The sequence below is a fragment of the Melospiza melodia genome (assembly GCF_035770615.1).
Source record: "Melospiza melodia melodia isolate bMelMel2 chromosome 7 unlocalized genomic scaffold, bMelMel2.pri SUPER_7_unloc_1, whole genome shotgun sequence".
Taxonomy (NCBI): Eukaryota; Metazoa; Chordata; class Aves; order Passeriformes; family Passerellidae; genus Melospiza; species Melospiza melodia.
Genome location: NW_026948497.1, coordinates 4778300 through 4795447, shown reverse-complemented (window position 1 = coordinate 4795447; position 17148 = coordinate 4778300). Strand labels below are relative to the sequence as shown.

The 17148-nt window shown below is 51.1% G+C and overlaps 1 protein-coding gene and 1 pseudogene across 2 annotated transcripts; one reads left to right on the top strand and one right to left on the bottom strand.

Moving 5' to 3' along the window:
• The first annotated feature begins 993 nt into the window (after nucleotides 1–993).
• Nucleotides 994–17148, top strand: part of LOC134432724 (zinc finger protein 850-like) — a 105854-nt pseudogene continuing 89699 nt past the window's right edge.
• On the bottom strand, nucleotides 10972–13259 carry LOC134432738 (zinc finger protein 391-like). Of its 2 annotated transcripts, none has more exons than XM_063181631.1 (3): nucleotides 12504–12627; nucleotides 11432–12350; nucleotides 10972–11231 (listed from the first exon to the last, which is right to left on the bottom strand). In XM_063181631.1, exons 1-3 carry the CDS (start codon nucleotides 12610–12612, stop codon nucleotides 11045–11047), a joined length of 1215 nt encoding a protein of 404 aa, XP_063037701.1. In that variant the 5' UTR covers nucleotides 12613–12627; the 3' UTR covers nucleotides 10972–11044. The 2 variants fall into 2 exon arrangements, 1 of the variants encoding a protein (XP_063037701.1); XR_010031392.1 differs by having other exon boundaries at nucleotides 11102–11231; nucleotides 11334–12350; nucleotides 12504–13259.

Sequence of the window (17148 nt, the reverse complement as noted above, 5' to 3'; positions counted from 1 at the left end):
AAACCCATCTCGTAGATCTACTAATAGTGGTTGAATAAAACCATACATGTTTCCCACCCATCTCCTCACTAATCAAACATATTTTTATCATTTTCCCCCATTCGGTCTAAGATTCAGAGTGGATTGAGAGGCCCTTGTGTCCATCAGAAAATGCCTCCTCTCAATGCAGATCCACCCTGAATGTTCTCAAGGGCTGCAGTGTGGAGGGTCCCTGGTGTGATGGGAGCTGTGACAGCCCTGCCAATCCATGTGCATCAAGGGATGGACTTGCTGGTGCTGAGGGTGCTGCTGTCTGTGCTTGCAGTGTCCTTGTGCCCTGCAGCTGGAGCCCTGGTTCCTTGCCAGGGGCTGTTTGGGTGGGCTCTCCCCTGCCGAGGAGGGCAATGCCTCTGCCAGGTGCTTGTGGCCAAGCCCGTACCCTGGGTGCTGGGGGCCCCTTGGGCCCTGGGGTTGATCCCTCAGGGGCTGTAGGAACTGTGCCCTGGCCTTTGCCTTCAGCTTGGCCTTTTGCTGCTCCCTTCTTGCATTCACCTGCTGTGCCTTTGTGCCCAAGTGCTGCAGGGCCTTCTTCTGCCCCTTCTGCAGCCCCCTCAGTGCCTGTAGGTGCTCATCCTCTGACAGCTGCTGAGCTTTCTGCAAAATCATTTGTATCTCCAGTAACCCTAACAAAAGCCTTAAAAGATAATCTCCTTGCTAAAATGTACAATCCGCCTTTCCCAGATGTTCCTTGCTCCTCCTCCCTGTGCTCAGGGTGCCCTCCCCAGCCCGTATCCCAGAGCCGCTCCCTGTCCTGCCGCAGTGTCCAAAGGCGCCCCCGGCGGGCAGGGCCGGCAGCTCCACGGGGCCGGGCAGCGGCCGGGGCGTCCCGCAGCCTCCTGGGGGCCGGGGGCCGCTGCCGGCCCTGCCCGGGGCTGGTGGGGTCAGGCAGCGCCCGGCGCTGAGCCCCGGCTGCCCCACAGCCCCGGCCCGGCCCCGCAGCTCCCCACAGGCCCCCAGCCCGTGCTCCCGGTGCCGCAGCTCTGCGCCCGGTGCTGCCGCTGCTTCCCACAGAGAAACCCCCTGAAACCCTGACCTCCTTGATTTCCTGGTCTGGAAACCGGGGATACAAAAGATCTGAATCAGCTGACAAGTTTTGAGGCTAAGGCCCTGCTGATAAACATCCCAATCCTCAGTATTTTTCTCTTCCTCCGCTTTTCCATCATCCTTTTCCTTTCCACATAGATTCCTGCTGCAGCTTCTTGCCTTAACCATATTGCTGCACACTCCCCTTCACGCAATCCCTTTGCAGCACACCAACACCATCCATGCCCTGTTGTCCAAATGCGAGGGGAATTTGGGGAGGTGGGAGTGGGGCAGCGCCAAGGCCGGGCCCCCCCGCGCTGTCCCGGCGGGAGCGGCTGCAGTGGGGACCGAGTGCGGGCGGGAGCGGCCGAGAGCCCAGCGCTGCCCCAGCCCGACCTGCCCCAGCTCCATCCCTGCCCCTGCCGTGGGATGCTGTGGGTTTGGGGGGAAGAGGGAGCCGGCAGTGGGTGCTGGGCCTGGGGCAGGAGGAGAAGGGAAGGAGAAGCAGGGTTGAGGAACAAAAGGGTCAAACGATGCACGTGAGAGGAGAAGGTGGGATTGTGCAGGAGAAGGAGGAATAGCAGGAGGAAGAGGAGTGGGAGGAAGAGTAGCGACACAGGAGGAGGAACAGAAGAGGAAGTAGCACAAAGTTCCACTCTCCCTCTATCTGCAGCCTCCAATCCCAGCCCCAGGAGCGTTTCCCCCCCTCCACATGCAGCAGGTGACCAGGGATTGGGATCCACGATTTTCCCGGGGTGAATCTTGGTGTTTCTGAGCTTTATTGGCCTAATTGTTGGTGCTTTGTTTTTTTGTGGGGGCTGAATCTTTGTATTTTGGAGGGGGCTTTGTTGAATCTTGATGTTTGGGAAGTTTTTGATCTGTGTCTTGATGTTTGGAGGATTTTGTGCTGACTCTTGGTGTTTTGGAGGTTCTTACATATACAAGATTCCCAATGACTTCCTGAGATAAACTTGAGCAAGTAGGAACTCCCAGTCCAAGACACTCTCATTTTGTTTTTTACCCATACCAGGATTTTTCATTCCTAGGACGTGTGTGAATGGAGCAGGAGGAAAAGCCCTGGAGATTCCGCACGAGGAGGGGCAGCAAACCCAGCCCAGGGAGCTGCGGGGAGGAAAGAGCCCCCCTGAGCCGGGAAGGCGGCCGGAGATGCAGCCAGAGCTCAGAGCTGGTGGAGAAGCCCCATGGCAGAGAGAAGCCACACAAGTGGGAAGGGTTTTAGTCGGAGCTTGGACCTGATCGAGCACCAGGTGATCCACACTGGGGAACAGCCCTGCGAGTATGAGGAATGTGGGAAGAGTTTCAGCTGGAGCTCCAGCCTGACGCGGCACCAGAGGATCCACACTGGGGAGAGGCCCTTTGAGTGTGAGGAGTGTGGGAAGAGCTTCAGCCAGAACTCTGTCCTGATCCAACACCAGAGGATCCACACTGGGGAAAAGCCCTTTGAGTGTGGGGAATGTGGGAAGAGCTTCAGGCAGAGGGGGAGCCTGATGCAACACCAGATGATCCACAGCGGGGACCGGCCTTACGAGTGTGGGGAATGTGGGATGAGCTTCAGCCAGAAGGGGAGCCTGATTCAACACCAGAGGATCCACACTGGGGCAAAGCCCTATGAATGTGTGGAATGTGGGAAGAGCTTTAGATACAGCTCTGGCCTGAGGAAACACGAGATGATCCACACTGGGGAAAAGCCCTATGAGTGTGGGGAGTGTGGGAAGAGCTTCAGCATGAAATGCAAGCTGACGGAACACCAGAAGATCCACGCTGGGGAAAAGCCCTACAAGTGTGGGGAATGTGGGAGGAGCTTCAGAGAAAGCTCGGCCCTGATTCGGCACCAGGTGATCCACACGGGGGAACGGCCGTACACCTGCTTGGAATGTGGGAAGAGCTATGGGTGGCACACTGACCTGAGAAAACACCACCAGCGTGTTCACTCTGGGGAGAAGCCCTACAAGTGTCCCCAGTGTGGGAAGAGGTTTCACAGGAGCTCCGATCTCCTCAAACATGAGCGGAGTCACAGGGAGGAGAGGCCCTTCCGCTGCCCCGACTGCGGGAAGGGCTTCAAGCTAAACTCCCACCTCACCCTGCACCGGTGCATCCACACGGGGGAGAGGCCCTACAAGTGTGGGGAGTGTGGGATGAGATTCTCATCGAGCTCAACTTTTACCCGACACCAATGGAGGCGCCAATAAGGGAAGCCCTGTGAGTGCCCCAAGTGTGGGAAGAGCTTTGTGTGCTGCTCCAGCTCCATCCCCCATTGGAGGATCCACGTTGGATGATCCCCAGTGACCCCTGTTGGGCCGAGCCCTGGTGATCTGTGGTCCTGGTGATCCAAGTTGGAAGGCATCTGGCTGGGAGATTCCACATCTTCCTGATTCCCTGAGGGCACCTAGATAAACCCAGTGGCAGGAACATCCATCGGGACGCAGACCTACAATGGGAATTCCTTGGAGAGAAGAGATTTGTCATTTCAACCCCATAAAATCTTTTGCATTCAGTCCTGTCTTCTGGTGACATTAGGGAGTACTGAATGGTCCCTGAGGTATATTCTGTGTCGACTATAAGATGCTTGTGTCCCCAGTCTGTTCTGTTTGTGCTGAATAAGAAGTTTTGCACCTTCAAGACTTGTCCTGAGAGTGAAGGGGGGAGAGAAGAAGCACGGAGTTTGTTTTAGACACTGCACTCACTCCTCCACATTCATGTTCCTGCACTGTGTTGTCTGCGGATGGACAGACAGCGGGACAGAGCTCTCCTTTCCTTTTAGTTAGTTTTAGCTAACTGAACCAAAGTTCCCTGAACTGTGGGGTTTTTTCCCTTCTCTTTGGACCTGTTCAAACCTGCTCTGGCCTGAACACCAGAAGAGCACGGGCAGCTCACACCTGTGGCCCACCGGGCTGGGCCTGGGCTGCGGCATTTCCAGCACCAGAGGGATTGATAAGAGACTGAGTGAGCTGAGCTACAGCCACAGAGGGACTTAGTGAGTTTGTCTCTCTTTTAGAGCAACAAGAGGTTTTATTGTTTAATATTGTTTAGGTTTTATTGTGTAATAAACAGGTTTTTCCACTTTTCTCCAAGGAGGTCTTTTATTTTTCCTGAACCAGTTGGGGGAGGGGCCGATTGAATCTGCTGTCCAGAGGAACTCCTTTGGGAGTTCTCTCCCAAATTTGCCCTGAACCAGGACAAGGTCTTTTCCAACTTCAGTGATTCCACAGTTTTGATTTCCTGTTGCCCAAGGGTGTCTTCTGCAGCCAAATGGTGAAAAACTGGGGAAAAGGCCAAGATTTTGGAGACAGTGGGATAGAAATTCCACCAAAAAATGTGCTTCCCTTCCACCTAAGCTGTGGATCCTCAGCTGGTATGGACAAGGAAATCCCTTTCTTTTGCCTCAATTTTGTTTTAATTTCTCTTTATCCCTTTAAAATATCCAATATTGAGGTAAAAACAGACATTGAAGTAAGACTTGGATGTGGTCATGGTAGGACACATGGACACATGGAGAGAGACTTGGGGATGCATGGATATTAACAGAGAAGGGGCCATTTGTGGGGACATGGGGGACATGGGCATGGATGGAGATATGGGGGACAATGACAGGGATGGAAACATGGTGGGGAGACAGCCATGGGTGAGGACATGGTGGGACATGGACAGTGACATGTGGGGACATGGCCATGGCCAGTGCCATGGGGGAACTTGCAGGGGATGTGGGGGATGCAGGGTTTGAGGGAGTTGAGGTTTCCTGGGAGGGACTTGGGTCTTGCTGAGGCCTCTGGGGACCCCAGGCTGAGCAGCTCCAGCTGTGCTGGGAGACCCTGGGGGAGGTTCTGGGGCAGCTGCTCAAGGACCCCCTGACCTGGAGCCCCAGCCAGGCATTGGGCTCCTGGAAGGGGATGAACATCCTTGTCCCCAGGAGGGAAATCCCAGCGCCCCCAGGGTGTCAGGGGCAGCTGAGAGGCCACAGCAGGGAGCAGAGAGCCAGACAGAGCTGTCACACTTATAAGCTAAACCCCAAAAGTCCCAAAACTGAGGGATTCCTCCCAGGAAAAAGCAGCCAGGAGCTGCCAGAATAGAGGGAAAGGGGAGATGTGACTCTCCAGACTGAGCAGGAGGGGCCTGCATCCCCCAAAACCAAACACAGGGGTGAGGGCTGGGGCTGGGGGCACAATGGGGAAGGGGTGGAAGAGCAGGGGAAAAGAGGATTCAGAGCGCAAGAGGGATGACACCCCCAAACTGAGTTGGGAGGGGTCTTTGGGTTGGAGGAATGATGAGTGAGGGAAGGGAACGGTGGGGATGGAACAGAAAAAGAGCGGTTCCATGGGGATCCCATTGTGTCCCCATCATTTGATTCCTGGAGTAATTCCCTGAGTCTCTGGAGGGGAATGGATCCGCACTGGGTGGGTCCCCAAGCCCCCTGCCCATCCCTGGGGGGCTCATGGGGGGTTCCCTCCACCCAAATGCTGGTGATGCTGCAGCCATGGGGGAGATGTGGGATCTGGATTGGGCAGGGAAGGAAGAGCAATAGGAAGAGGAGGGAGAGGAGGAGGAGGATGGGGAGGAGGAGGAGCAGGAACAGGAGGAGCAAGAGGAGGAGCCCCAGCAGAACCACGCTTTTCCCGCCTGCCTGCTGAGTCTGCAGCTCCCCTGGCAGCATCGATCCCCCAGATCCCACAGGTGAGCGGGGAGGGGGAACTGACCCCAAATCCATCAGGGAATCTCTGGAAGGGTTTGTTTCTGGGGAGGGAATCTTTGAATCTTGCAGGTCCCCAAGGGTGAGATACAGATGCCCCTTTGGACACTTGTGGAGGGTTCTGGTGGCAAACTGGCTAGGGAGGTGGTACCAGTTGTGGGGGGACATTGGCATCAGAGTGGGGAGAGCAGCAAAGGCCAATTCTGGCAGCCTGGAGGGGTGGGGGAGGCTGGAGATGAGCAGGGTCTGGGCCTGCCTGACTGTGGACAGGGCTGTTACTTCTGGAGCTGTACTTGGGCAGCAGGACCAAGGGCTCACCCATTGTTTTTCCCCCAAGCCAGGATTTGTAAATCCCAATCTTTGTCTGGATGGAGCTGGAGGAGGCTGCCAGGAAAAGGAAGATGGCCTGGGACACTGAGGCAGGCGAGGAGGAAGTCACTGCCCCTTTGCCCCTCTCCTCTGCTCCATGTCTCAGCCCAGCATTGCCCCTGGCTGCAGGACAGCCCCACTGCTGACACCATCCTGCCAGGGATGAACTGGTGGGATCCCTTCCCCTTCCCTCTAGCACAGAGGCAAATCCCATCCTCTCCTTGTCCACAGCTCCTTCCTTTTCTCTTTCTGTCCTTCCTTCCTCATTCCTTCCTCTCCTTTTCTTTCCTTACCCCAGGCACTGAGCAGCAGATGGAGACCGGGGAGAACAAATCCCTGTGGTATGCACATTTCTTTGAATAGAGACAATTCTCTCTCACAGGATTTTTCCTGGGAAGCTGAGAAAGCTCAGAAACGAAGAAAACAATTCTTATCTCATTTGCTGCACCGGTTGTTTGGCACATGTGGAATGTGTTATGGAGATTGTTTACCCAGAGTGATTTGTTAATTGGACACTGGTGATGGTTGTTTGGACTGATTGACCAATTAGGTCAAAGCTGGGTCGTGACTGTCTGGAAAGGGTCGGAGGTTTTTCTTTAGTATGTAATTTAGTATAGATTTAGTATAGAAATAGTGTAATGTAGTATAATATAGTATAGAATAAAGCATCTGTTCAGCCTTTAAAATCATGGAGTCAGAGCACATAATTTCTTGGATGGGTGAGACAAAGTAGAAATTTAACAGGATAGAAATGCATTTTTGGATTGAGGTGAAAAGTGCTGTTCTGAGCCTGTAACTTGTTTATCTGTGCTTAAGACTCCCTGTTCTCACAAGAGAGGAAAAAAAACAAAGAAAAAATCTTGTGCTCACAGAATGGTCTCGACCAAGAGAAGGAATTCAAATTCCCAAGATAAATGGAGGCCCCTTTGTTGGGGGCAAAGGATGAGGCTGTCCAGAGAGCTCTCTGCGCAAAAGGCAAGGACTGATAAAAACTAATTGCAACCTGTAACGTGAAATCAGTAGAATGAATATGAATGAGACTATATGCATATGTATAAGCAAGGGGGAATTCCCAGGGGTGCGCGTGTCCTTTAGGGAGAACAATTCCCACATGTGTCCAGCACTAAACATACCGGCTTTACAACTTTTTACAAAGTTGTGGAGTTTCTCTTTTTTTTCCACTAATCATTTTGGCGAGCCAGCCAGGCGATTGTCTGTCCCTGCAGGGGCGGAAGGGAGGACGGACTCCTGGGTGCTCCCTGGGATTTTCCTGGAGGAGCTCTGCTCCATCTCGGCTTGCCTCCTGCAGATACAGACAATGACCTGCTGATGTGCAGATAGACAGTACGTCTGTCAAAGGGCCTGGGGAGATAGGGCTGCTGATAAGTCACTCAGAGATGTCTGAGTGCACAGCCTCGTCCCTGTGCTTGCAGGCAGCCATCGACCAAGAGCACGGTCAGCGGCAGAGGTTCCCGGTTGATAGCGCAACTGGGAACGGGTTCATTGTTCAATGGAGCAGCCGCTAGCGACTCTGAGGTGAGCCGAGTGAACCCGAACTTTGTGTGCTTGTGGTGTCCAGACATTGTATGGCTAATGCATTGTGTGGTTAATGTTGGCGTGTTTGTAATCGTGTGAGTGCGTGGTGTATCAAACAGACCGAGTGAGTGAGTGAGTGTACCCACGGCGTGCAGGGGCAGTTCTACCCGTGTCTGAAGCAGCCAGGTGAGACCCGGAGCGCTGGCTGGGGCAGTCTGTGAGGGCAGGAACACCCCGTGGAGTAGTGGAACAAGTGGAGAAACGTGGGTGAGGACATTTAGTCATTTACTGTGTTTAAAGGTGGTGATGTGTGATTTGTGTAGATTGTGCATGTTTTAACTGTGGCTAGATGAACTCAGGGGATTCTTCTGCCCCCGCAGTTTGGACTTGGTCCCTGGAATTTTACTGTGTGCTGTTATTTTGATTGTGTCCAGAGTGTGTGAGGACCAGAAGAGGCTGGATAAGCTGATGTGGGTAGATGATGAAGTGTTGCATGTTGGGTTGTGTTGAGAATAGTGGGCACTCTTAAGAGATACCCCTTTCCCAGTGAGTTTGTGTGGTTCTTTCCCCACATTGTGGTAATTTGATTCTTGGTATTGTAGGCTTGTGTTTGTGGAGATTTTAGGATTTTGTTTGCAACAAGTGTAGCATTTTACATGGAAAAACTGCAGTATGGTGATTTATGTTTAACTGTGATAAAACAAATTAAAGGAATGCGAGGAATTCCCCTCCCACAGCAACCTAAGCCCTGACTCTCGTGAATTTGAGATGCAGGGTGTGTGTCTGTGTCTGTGTTTGTGGGCATATCAGATTTTTTGCTGTAACAGGCACAGCTTTTTGCAAGACAGCAAAGTGAGTGTCAGTAGAAACAATGCTTGAATTAGATTGTGCGGGAAGAGAACTGGGAAAGAATGAGATTTTGTAAAGCAGAGTTTAGGTGGAAGAGACCAAGACAGGCACTTTATGTTATTCTAAGGAAGCCAAGGCTACTCAGAGAGCTCTAAGGAATTTAGTAGCAACCAGTCATGAGAAGCAAAGAAGTAACAGGATGTTTGAATTATTAGAAAAGAGAGTTTCGTGTAATTTAAGAAACCCAGCAGAAATAATTAAAGCTGAGTGCGTTCAGCTTATTTTATACCCCAAGACTTTGAATTAAGGCAAAAGGCTGGGATGGGGTAGAAAGATGGGAGCTAAGAAAATGGAATTTTTAGTAGACACGGGGGCAGCAAACTCAGTGTTAAATAAAGCCTCGATGCCTGTAACAGATGTTATGGTAAGGGGGCAACTGGCCAATCTGAAAAATCATATTTTGCAAACCATCAAAATAGTCATAGTTTTTTTGTATGTGCCCAACTCTCCAAAGGCCCTGTTGAGTAGGGACTTGTTGAAGCAGCTGGAAGCAAAGATCACATTTAAAGATGGAGAGATTATTTTAGAGGTAAAGGATCAAGAATATGGAGATATATTGAGCTTAATTTTAACAATTAGTGAAACTGAAATTGAAAATAAGGATGAAATTTACAAGAAAGTAATGGATCCAATGTTTCCTGGGGTATGGGCCTCTAACACAGCAGGGAGGGCAGAGAATGCACCTCTCCTTAACCAAGTTAAGGAAAACAACGGGCTAAGGTCAGGCAGTACAACTTGTGGCAAACCCATACACCCTACTAACATGTTTGGCACCTGAGCTACCCTAGTTTACTGTTTTAGATCTGAAAGAGGGGTATTGGCACACCTGGGGAAGGGACCCGGAAGTTTAAAACAGGCTATTACAACACACTACAACACTAGTCCACATTTGATCCCAGTCCATGAAATCTGTCATATTAGATCCAGGCCATATTTGATCCCAGGCCAAAGTTGATCCCAGTGAATAGTTGATCCCAGTCCCTATTTGATCCCAGTCCATATTTCATCCCAGTCCCTATTTGATCCAAGTCCCTTGATGCCGAATTTTGCCCCAAACAGGCAGAGTGACTGCCTAATCAGACTCAGCTTAAGTCAATTAAGCAGGAGGTATTTTTATTAGCGACGCGTCGGAGAAATCACAAAATGGATTTCTGAGTTCACATAGCAAAAGCAAGCCTTATATACAATTTTGGGTATAGGATTACATCAGATCAGATACATAATCATGCATATTCATATGGGGCGTGATGTAGGCGGAGCGTGGGCGGAGCGTAGGTGGAGACATCTCTTTTGGGGGATTCTCAGGTGGTCGTTCCTGTTGCCTTCATCCTAGACGGGGTCTTTCCGATGAGTCTTCCTCTTTAAACTTTTGAACTCCTTTCCTAATTTGGTCAATTCCCGGTGTATTTGGCTTAGATCCCGTGGCTTGGCAAAACCCTTAGGGTCGTTTCAACATTGCTGGCTCTAAACCTGCTTAGCCCATTAGTTTCTCCTATACCTATCTCTTCCCCTGTCATGATGCTCTACCTCTTATCTAATTTGTTGCTCTGTTTTCCTAGTGCTGTGCTTTCTCCGTGTGTTCTAGTGCTAGGCCCTTCTTTACATGCCTCTCATTCCATGTTTTAACCCATTATTTCTGGAAGGCTATCTGCTTTAGGGCTTCACCCTGTTTGATCCTAGTCCATATTTGATCCCAACCCCTATCTGATCCTAGTCCATGTTTGATCCCAGTCCATGTTGCCCTGCATATATTCCAAAAGTCTGCAATTCCAGCTTCCAGCCAGGAAAAGATGTTCCTGCCCTTGAAGGGAAATGGAGCAAAATCCTACAGAGACATTTCCCTGCCAGCCTTCAGGACTTCAGCACCCTGGACTGGGAACTTAAAAAGTAATTGGGAAATAAAGTAATAAATAATCAGGGGAGGGTCTGTGGGGACAGAGGGGTCATCTAAATCAGGGCAGGGGACAGCAAAATCAGGGCAGGGTCAAATTATTCAGGGCAGGGGTCAATTAAATCAGGGGAAGGGGAATTAAAACAGGGAAAGGTCAACTAAATCAGGGGAGGGTCTTTGGAGGCAGGGGTCAATTAAAACAGGGGAGGGGTCAATTAAATCAGGGGAGGGTATTGGGTGGTCCCTGGGGCAATAAATCAGGGGAGGGTTGTGGGTGGTCCTGAGGCAATTAAATATAGGGAGGGTCTCTGGTGGTGCCTGGGTCAATTAAATCAGGGCAGGGTCTCTGGTGGTCCATGGATCCAGGGAGACACTGAGTGAGAAACAGAGCAGGCAAAGAGAGACAGGAGAGAAAAGGGACACAGAGACAATGAGCTGAGAAGGCGGCACTCTGCAAACAGAACTGCAACAGACTGAACATGAACGGGAGAGAAATCAGTAAGTCTCAGAGTTTTATTTGCTGTCAAATACATCCCACACACCCAGCCCCACACAATCTCCATCCCACCGCTCTAATTGAGACCCCACGACTCTAAATCACTTCCCAACCTCATGTCAGCCTGGTGGCTGCGGAATCGAGTGAGTTTGGCGTGGGACTGAGTTTGTTGAGGTGGGTTTGAGCTCTTTTTGGGGTAAGATTGAGCTGTTTTCACTGAGATTTGAGTGATTTGGAGGTGATAGATCCATTCCTCTTGGCTTCTGCAGTGTAAAGAGATGGAGAATAGAAAAAAATTAAGGTGAAATTAAAAGTAGAAACAGCCAGGTGTGTTCTCAACATGGATCACAGGGAATGTGGCTCACCTGGGCTGTGCCCAAAGTGCCTCCTCCAGTGGGGGATGGAGCTGGAGCATCGCACGAAGCTCTGCCCGCACTCGGGGCACTCACAGGGCTTCCCTTACCGGTGCCTCTGTTGGTGTCGGGTCAAGTGAGAGCTCCTGGAGAAGCTCTTCCCACACTGGGGACACTCGTAGGGCCTCTCCCCAGTGTGGATGCGCCGGTGCCTGATGAGGTTGGAGTTGTGCTTGAATCCCTTCCCGCAGTCGGGGCAGCGGAAGGGCCTCTCCTCTGTGTGAATCCAATAGTGCAGGAGGAGAACAGAGCTGGTCTGAAACCTCTTCCTGCATTTATCACACTCATAGAGCCTCTCCCCAGTGTGGATGCGCTGGTGGGTGATGAGGTCGGAGTTGTGCTTGAATCCCTTCCCGCAGTCGGGGCATTGGAAGGGCCTCTCCTCTGTGTGACTCAGATAGTGCCGGAGGAGATGGGCTCTTGTCTTAAACCTCTTCCGACACTTTGAACACTCATAGGGCCTCTCCCCAGTGTGGGTCCTCTGGTGCTGGGACAGGCTGGAGCTCTCTCTGAAGCACATCCCACACTCGGAACATTTGTATGGCCTCTCTTCAGTGTGGATCCTCTGGTGCTTCATCAAGTGGGAGCTCCGGCTGAAGCTCTTCCCACACTCCTCACACTCATAGGGCTTCTCTCCAGTGTGGATCCTCTGGTGCCTGATCAGGTCAGAGCTCCACCTGAAGCTCTTCCCACACTCCACGCACGTGTGGGGCTTCTCCCCACCAGGGAGCTGCTCATGGAGCACCAGCTCCGAGCTCTGGCTCCATCTCCGGCCACCTTCCCGGCCCAGGCTGGCTCTTTCCCCCTCAGATCCCCGCCGGCTGCGTTTGCAGCCCCTCCTCGTGTGGCATCTCCACGGCTTTTCCTCCCCGTTGGCTTCCTGCGCCGTGGAGCCGCTCAAAACGGCCTCTTCCACCAGGTTCTGCCGCGGGCATTTGCCCTCCCTGCTCTCCATGCTCAGCTCCTGCTCTGGGGGAGGAAGGACAAGGACAGGATGGGATTTGCCTCCGTGCCACAGGCAAGGGCAAGGAGATCCCCCCAGGGCTGAGCTGCAGCCGGGGCCGTGTTGGCCTGGGAGATGGAGCAGCACAGAGGGGAAAGGGGCACTGACTTCCTCCTCACCTGCCTCAGTGTCCCGGGGCATCTTCCTCTTCCTCGCAGCCTCCCAAGCCTTGGCAATGGGAAATCCTGGTTTGGGGAAAACAAGGGATGAGCGCGTTTGTAGGAGCATCGGGGGGTAGGTCGGTCGGGACGGACGGAGATGAGAGAGCTCTGCAGCCAGGTCGTGGAACTTGCAGTTTATTGCAAAGGGCCTGGGTGCAGGGCCCTGCTGGGAGCTGCCAGGCACAGCTCGGAGCAGGCCAGAGATAAGAGAGGGGTAGAGAGGGTGAGAGGGTAAGAGAGTAAGAGGAGAAGAGCGTATGACAGTAAGGTTCCTGTTACAATACAATCAATCTTCTTCTGTGTTGAGTATTTGATTTTTCACTAACCGATCTAGTACAAGATACAAATCCTACAGCATTTACATACAGCCTGTAAAAATCATTACATCACCATACTGTGTTACATTTTAAACCCTAAAATCTCCTCCTTGGACCCCTTCTATTGAGCTAGTAGAGTCTGCTCTGACCCTTGGATCTGTCTGCAAGCAGAGGGAATTGTTTCATCAAAAGGGGATTACCTTCAGTTGGGCCACACCATTGTTTTCCAGTTGTTCACTAACTGCGGTATCTCAGAGCTTGCTTTCATTTCAATCTTCCTTATACTTTTTATGTTCACAAAATCTTTTGCCAGACAATCATATTTATAAGGCTTTTCTGTTTCATCTTCCCCAACACACATTGAGTTTGAAGGTCCCTCTGCCCAAATCCATCTCTACAAGTCACTGGCCATCAGGGCTCCAGAAAAACCTCCCAAACACCCAGATTCAGGCCTGAAAAAGCCTCCCAGGAGTTCCCCATCCCTGGTCCCTCCCCTCTGGTGTTCAGGGGGTTCCCCCTGTCCCAGCTTCTGGGGTATTGCTTGGATTGGGGGTCCCCCTTGTGCCTGGTGCCCGCCCTGCCCAGGCTGCTGGCAGTCCCAGCAATGCCAAAAGCTCCCCCTGCTTCACTCTCCCCATTTCAGGATGCCGGGGCTGTTTGGGCTCCCGAGCTCCCTTCTCCCCTCATTCTCTGCTCTGGGCTGTGAATGAGACAAGGGCTGCTTGTCCCAGACCTGCCAAGTGAGTGCTGGAGTCTCCCACGCTGCGTTTCCAACTTTCCTCGAGGGAAGCAGCCAGTAAAGAGACACAGCGAGTGATAAGAGGAGTGAGAGAATCCCCCGGGTAACTGGGTCTCAGAGAGGGGCTGGACCCCTCGGAGGAAGGGAGCAGAGCAGTTTCCGAGCCCAATCCACTAGGAAATGGGACAAAAGGGAACCCTAAAAATTCTGCTGCTTTGAGGGATAAGAGAGCCCAAGAGCATCCAGAATGAAAACCTGCTGGATTGAGGAATTAACATTGCAAGAGCATCCACGGTTGAGCCAAATTCTGACAGATAGAGGATATGCTCAAGAGCATCTGGGGTTGGACAACACAGCTGGGTTGAGGGATATCCAAGAGCACGGGGACTGTCAAGGAACACCTAAACTTGTAATAGGTGATGTGAAAGTGTAGTATATGGTAGAGATAATTCATGCTATTAATGTATAAAATATTGTAAAATCCACACTATGTCTTTTAACCATCCTGGCAGGGAACAGCATCTTATTCATATACATCTAGTTCCTGGACTTGGTTGAGATAAACACCGTGGTTTTTAATGAAAGAATAGAAGCTTCCAGGGCGATAATCGCTGGCTTCCCTGAGTCACCAGGTCCAGCCAAGAGTGATTAACACCTCGAGGATTACAGCTACCAAGATGATCCACAGCCCCACCCTGATGCATGTGAATGCTGACTTCCCTGGAGTCTACTGACAACATCAGACACCTGGACTGAGTCTTTGTCCACCTCTGCACAGGTAAAGACACGGTTATGGATGGGAAGAGACACAAAGAACATTCGGTCATCTCTGCCTCGAGCAGAATAAACTGTAAAAGAACTCGCTGCGTCAGGCAGCATTTGTGAACAGGGGGAGACTCTGACATTCGGAGCTCAGATCCGTGTTCACCCAGCACCGAACCCAGGCTCGACGCTGACCCTTGGCTGTGGTGGTTTTGACAACCGACCTTCAGTCGCACAGACAAATTAATAAATCTTTGCTAAATTTTCCTATAGGTTTGGCTCTCGATTTGATAATTTATAACAGAAGGTACCTTATTGTTGTCTTGTGTGTGAGAGTGAGTCACACACAAAATCAGCCTCAGCTTCCCGGGTGGGTGGGAAGGGGGGCTGTGCAAAGAGGAGTGTGTGACCCACAGATAAGCCATTGTTCTCCTGGGTGTGGGGGCTGTGGCATAAGGTACAGGTGACCTGCAAACGGGCCATTGTCCCCAGGGCGTGTGAGGGGGCCGTGGCTAAAGAGTGTGAGTGACACACAAATCAGCCTCACAGGTGAACGGCGCCGGAGGCAGCAGAGTCAGGGCCCTCCCAGGAGGCCCGGAGATACTGAGACCCAGAGGCCACCCCAAGGTGAGGGGGGCCACAGGGACCCGCGATTCTCTGTCAACAGGGATCCACTCTGTGTCCTGAGGGTGGGAAAGAATGTGTGGAAGTGAGTGAGAAATAAAAGTGAGTGAATGTAGACGAATGAAAGTATAGGTAATGTGGATTCTGCATTTTAAGCTTCACTATATCTCCTTGGAGGGAGGTGTATTGTACTGAAAGTAGTGGGAGAAAAAAGTTTTTTATTTCTGTGTGTGTAGTTGAAAGAAAAGCGGTATTTAGGTTGTTAGAGAAAGGGAAAAACAGAGGAAGAAGATGAATAGATAAGATCTTGAAAAACGACACAGAAAACCAGTAAGTTGGATACAGGGGAAAAAAAGGAAAAAAAATAGTCCTTTGGGAGTTATGTTAGCTAACAGAGATACAACTCCTTGCAAAAGGAGAAAATACACGGTATGTGGAAGTTGATGGGAAAAATGTGCAAACTGTGGAAAAAGGGAAATTAACCTTAAACTAGTAAGCTCAAACTTGTGAATTATATGCTTTAAAAAGAGCACTAGAATATTTAACACAAAATAAAGGAACTATACATACTGATTCAAGGTATGCCTTTAGAGTAGTACATACCTGTAAAAAATTTGGAAAGGAAAAAGATTACTTAATTCAAGAAGAAAAGGACTAGTACATGAGTAACTTCTTTCAGAGGCACTACAATTACCTAAAAGAGATAGCTATAGTACATATTAGGGAACTCCAAAAGGAAAAGACCCCAGAAAGAAGAGGAAATAATTTGGCAGATCATGAAGCTAAGGATGCAGCAGAAAATGGAGGTGAAAGAGTTATGTTAATATTAACACCAAACCAGGAAAAACTGGAAATTCCAAAGTTTAGGGAAGCTGAGAAAAAAGAATTAAACAAGGCAGGAAATGAACAAGATAAATCAGGGAAATGGAAACTTCATTATGGAAGACAATTACTTAATAAAATGTGCTTATTAGAAAAATATTAGAAGACATGCATCAGAAAACCCACTGGGGTACTCAAGCTTTGTGTGACCATTTTTTAAGGAACTATGGGTGTACTGCAATTTTGGAGTAGCAAAGCAAGTAATTGAAAGATGCTTAATTTGCCAAAGGATAAATAACAAGGTGATGAGAAAAACAACATTAGGAGATTGTGAGTTAGCTCATCAACCATTTCAAAGTATCAAAGCAGAAGTTTAGATTCGCTAGGCTCTGGATTTATTTGTAAAAAAACCCCCATTTAATATAGAAGAAAGAGAATATGCCATATGTTAAACAGGAGATTTCAGGCGAATACAAATCTTATAAATTATCAAAAACATCTGAGAAAAAACAAGAAAAGGAAAAGAGGAAGTGAGAGGGAGGGGAGCAGGAGGAAAAATCAGAAAGAGAGCGGGATCCTCTGCAGGTCTTGCCCCCTCTGTTCGCGGCCCAGGCGCCTGTCCCAGGTCCCGGCTCGCTGCCCGCCTCAGCTCCGCCTGCCCCGGTTTCCATCCCAGGTGCGGCCTCACTGCCCAGGGCAGCTCCACCTGCCCCGGCGCTGTCGCTCAATTTGTGTGCCCTGCTCCCACTGCCTGGCCCGCGGCCGCTCTGCCGGCCATGCTGGGGAAGATGGGGGTTGCTCTGTCCTGCCGCCTGCTCCGAGGTCACCGCGCCCACCGCACCCAGGGGGGGTCCCAGCCATCCCATCCCCGGCTGCCCTGCCCGTGCCACCTGCGCTGGGCACCGCCGCTGCTGCCGGGCTCTCCCACCTGCCTTTGCTCTGCCGGCAGCTGCCGGATCAGCCGCCATCAGCCAGGTGGGGGCTACCCACGCTCCGCCTCGGGCTCCATGGGAAGATCCCCCTCTGGCGATTCCGGCAGCAGACCCTGCCCACACTCCCACCGAGCCTCAGCGGGATATCCTCCCCTGACCCCGTCCTGCTCTGAGTTACGTCCCCTTGGTAACCACAGCTCCGGCTGTTCAAGGAAACTCTGTCTCTCTCTAGAGGAAGCACCTTATCAAAACACTAGGAGCTCAGTTAAAAGGCAGCCCTCTCCAAATTCTTTCTCAAAACACAGGAGAAAGGCTATAGAAGGTAAAAAAGTGAAAGAGTTAGATGAAGGGATTGCTCTATTTCCGTTCAGAGAGGTTCCCATGGGAGGGATGCGCTGCCCCGCCCC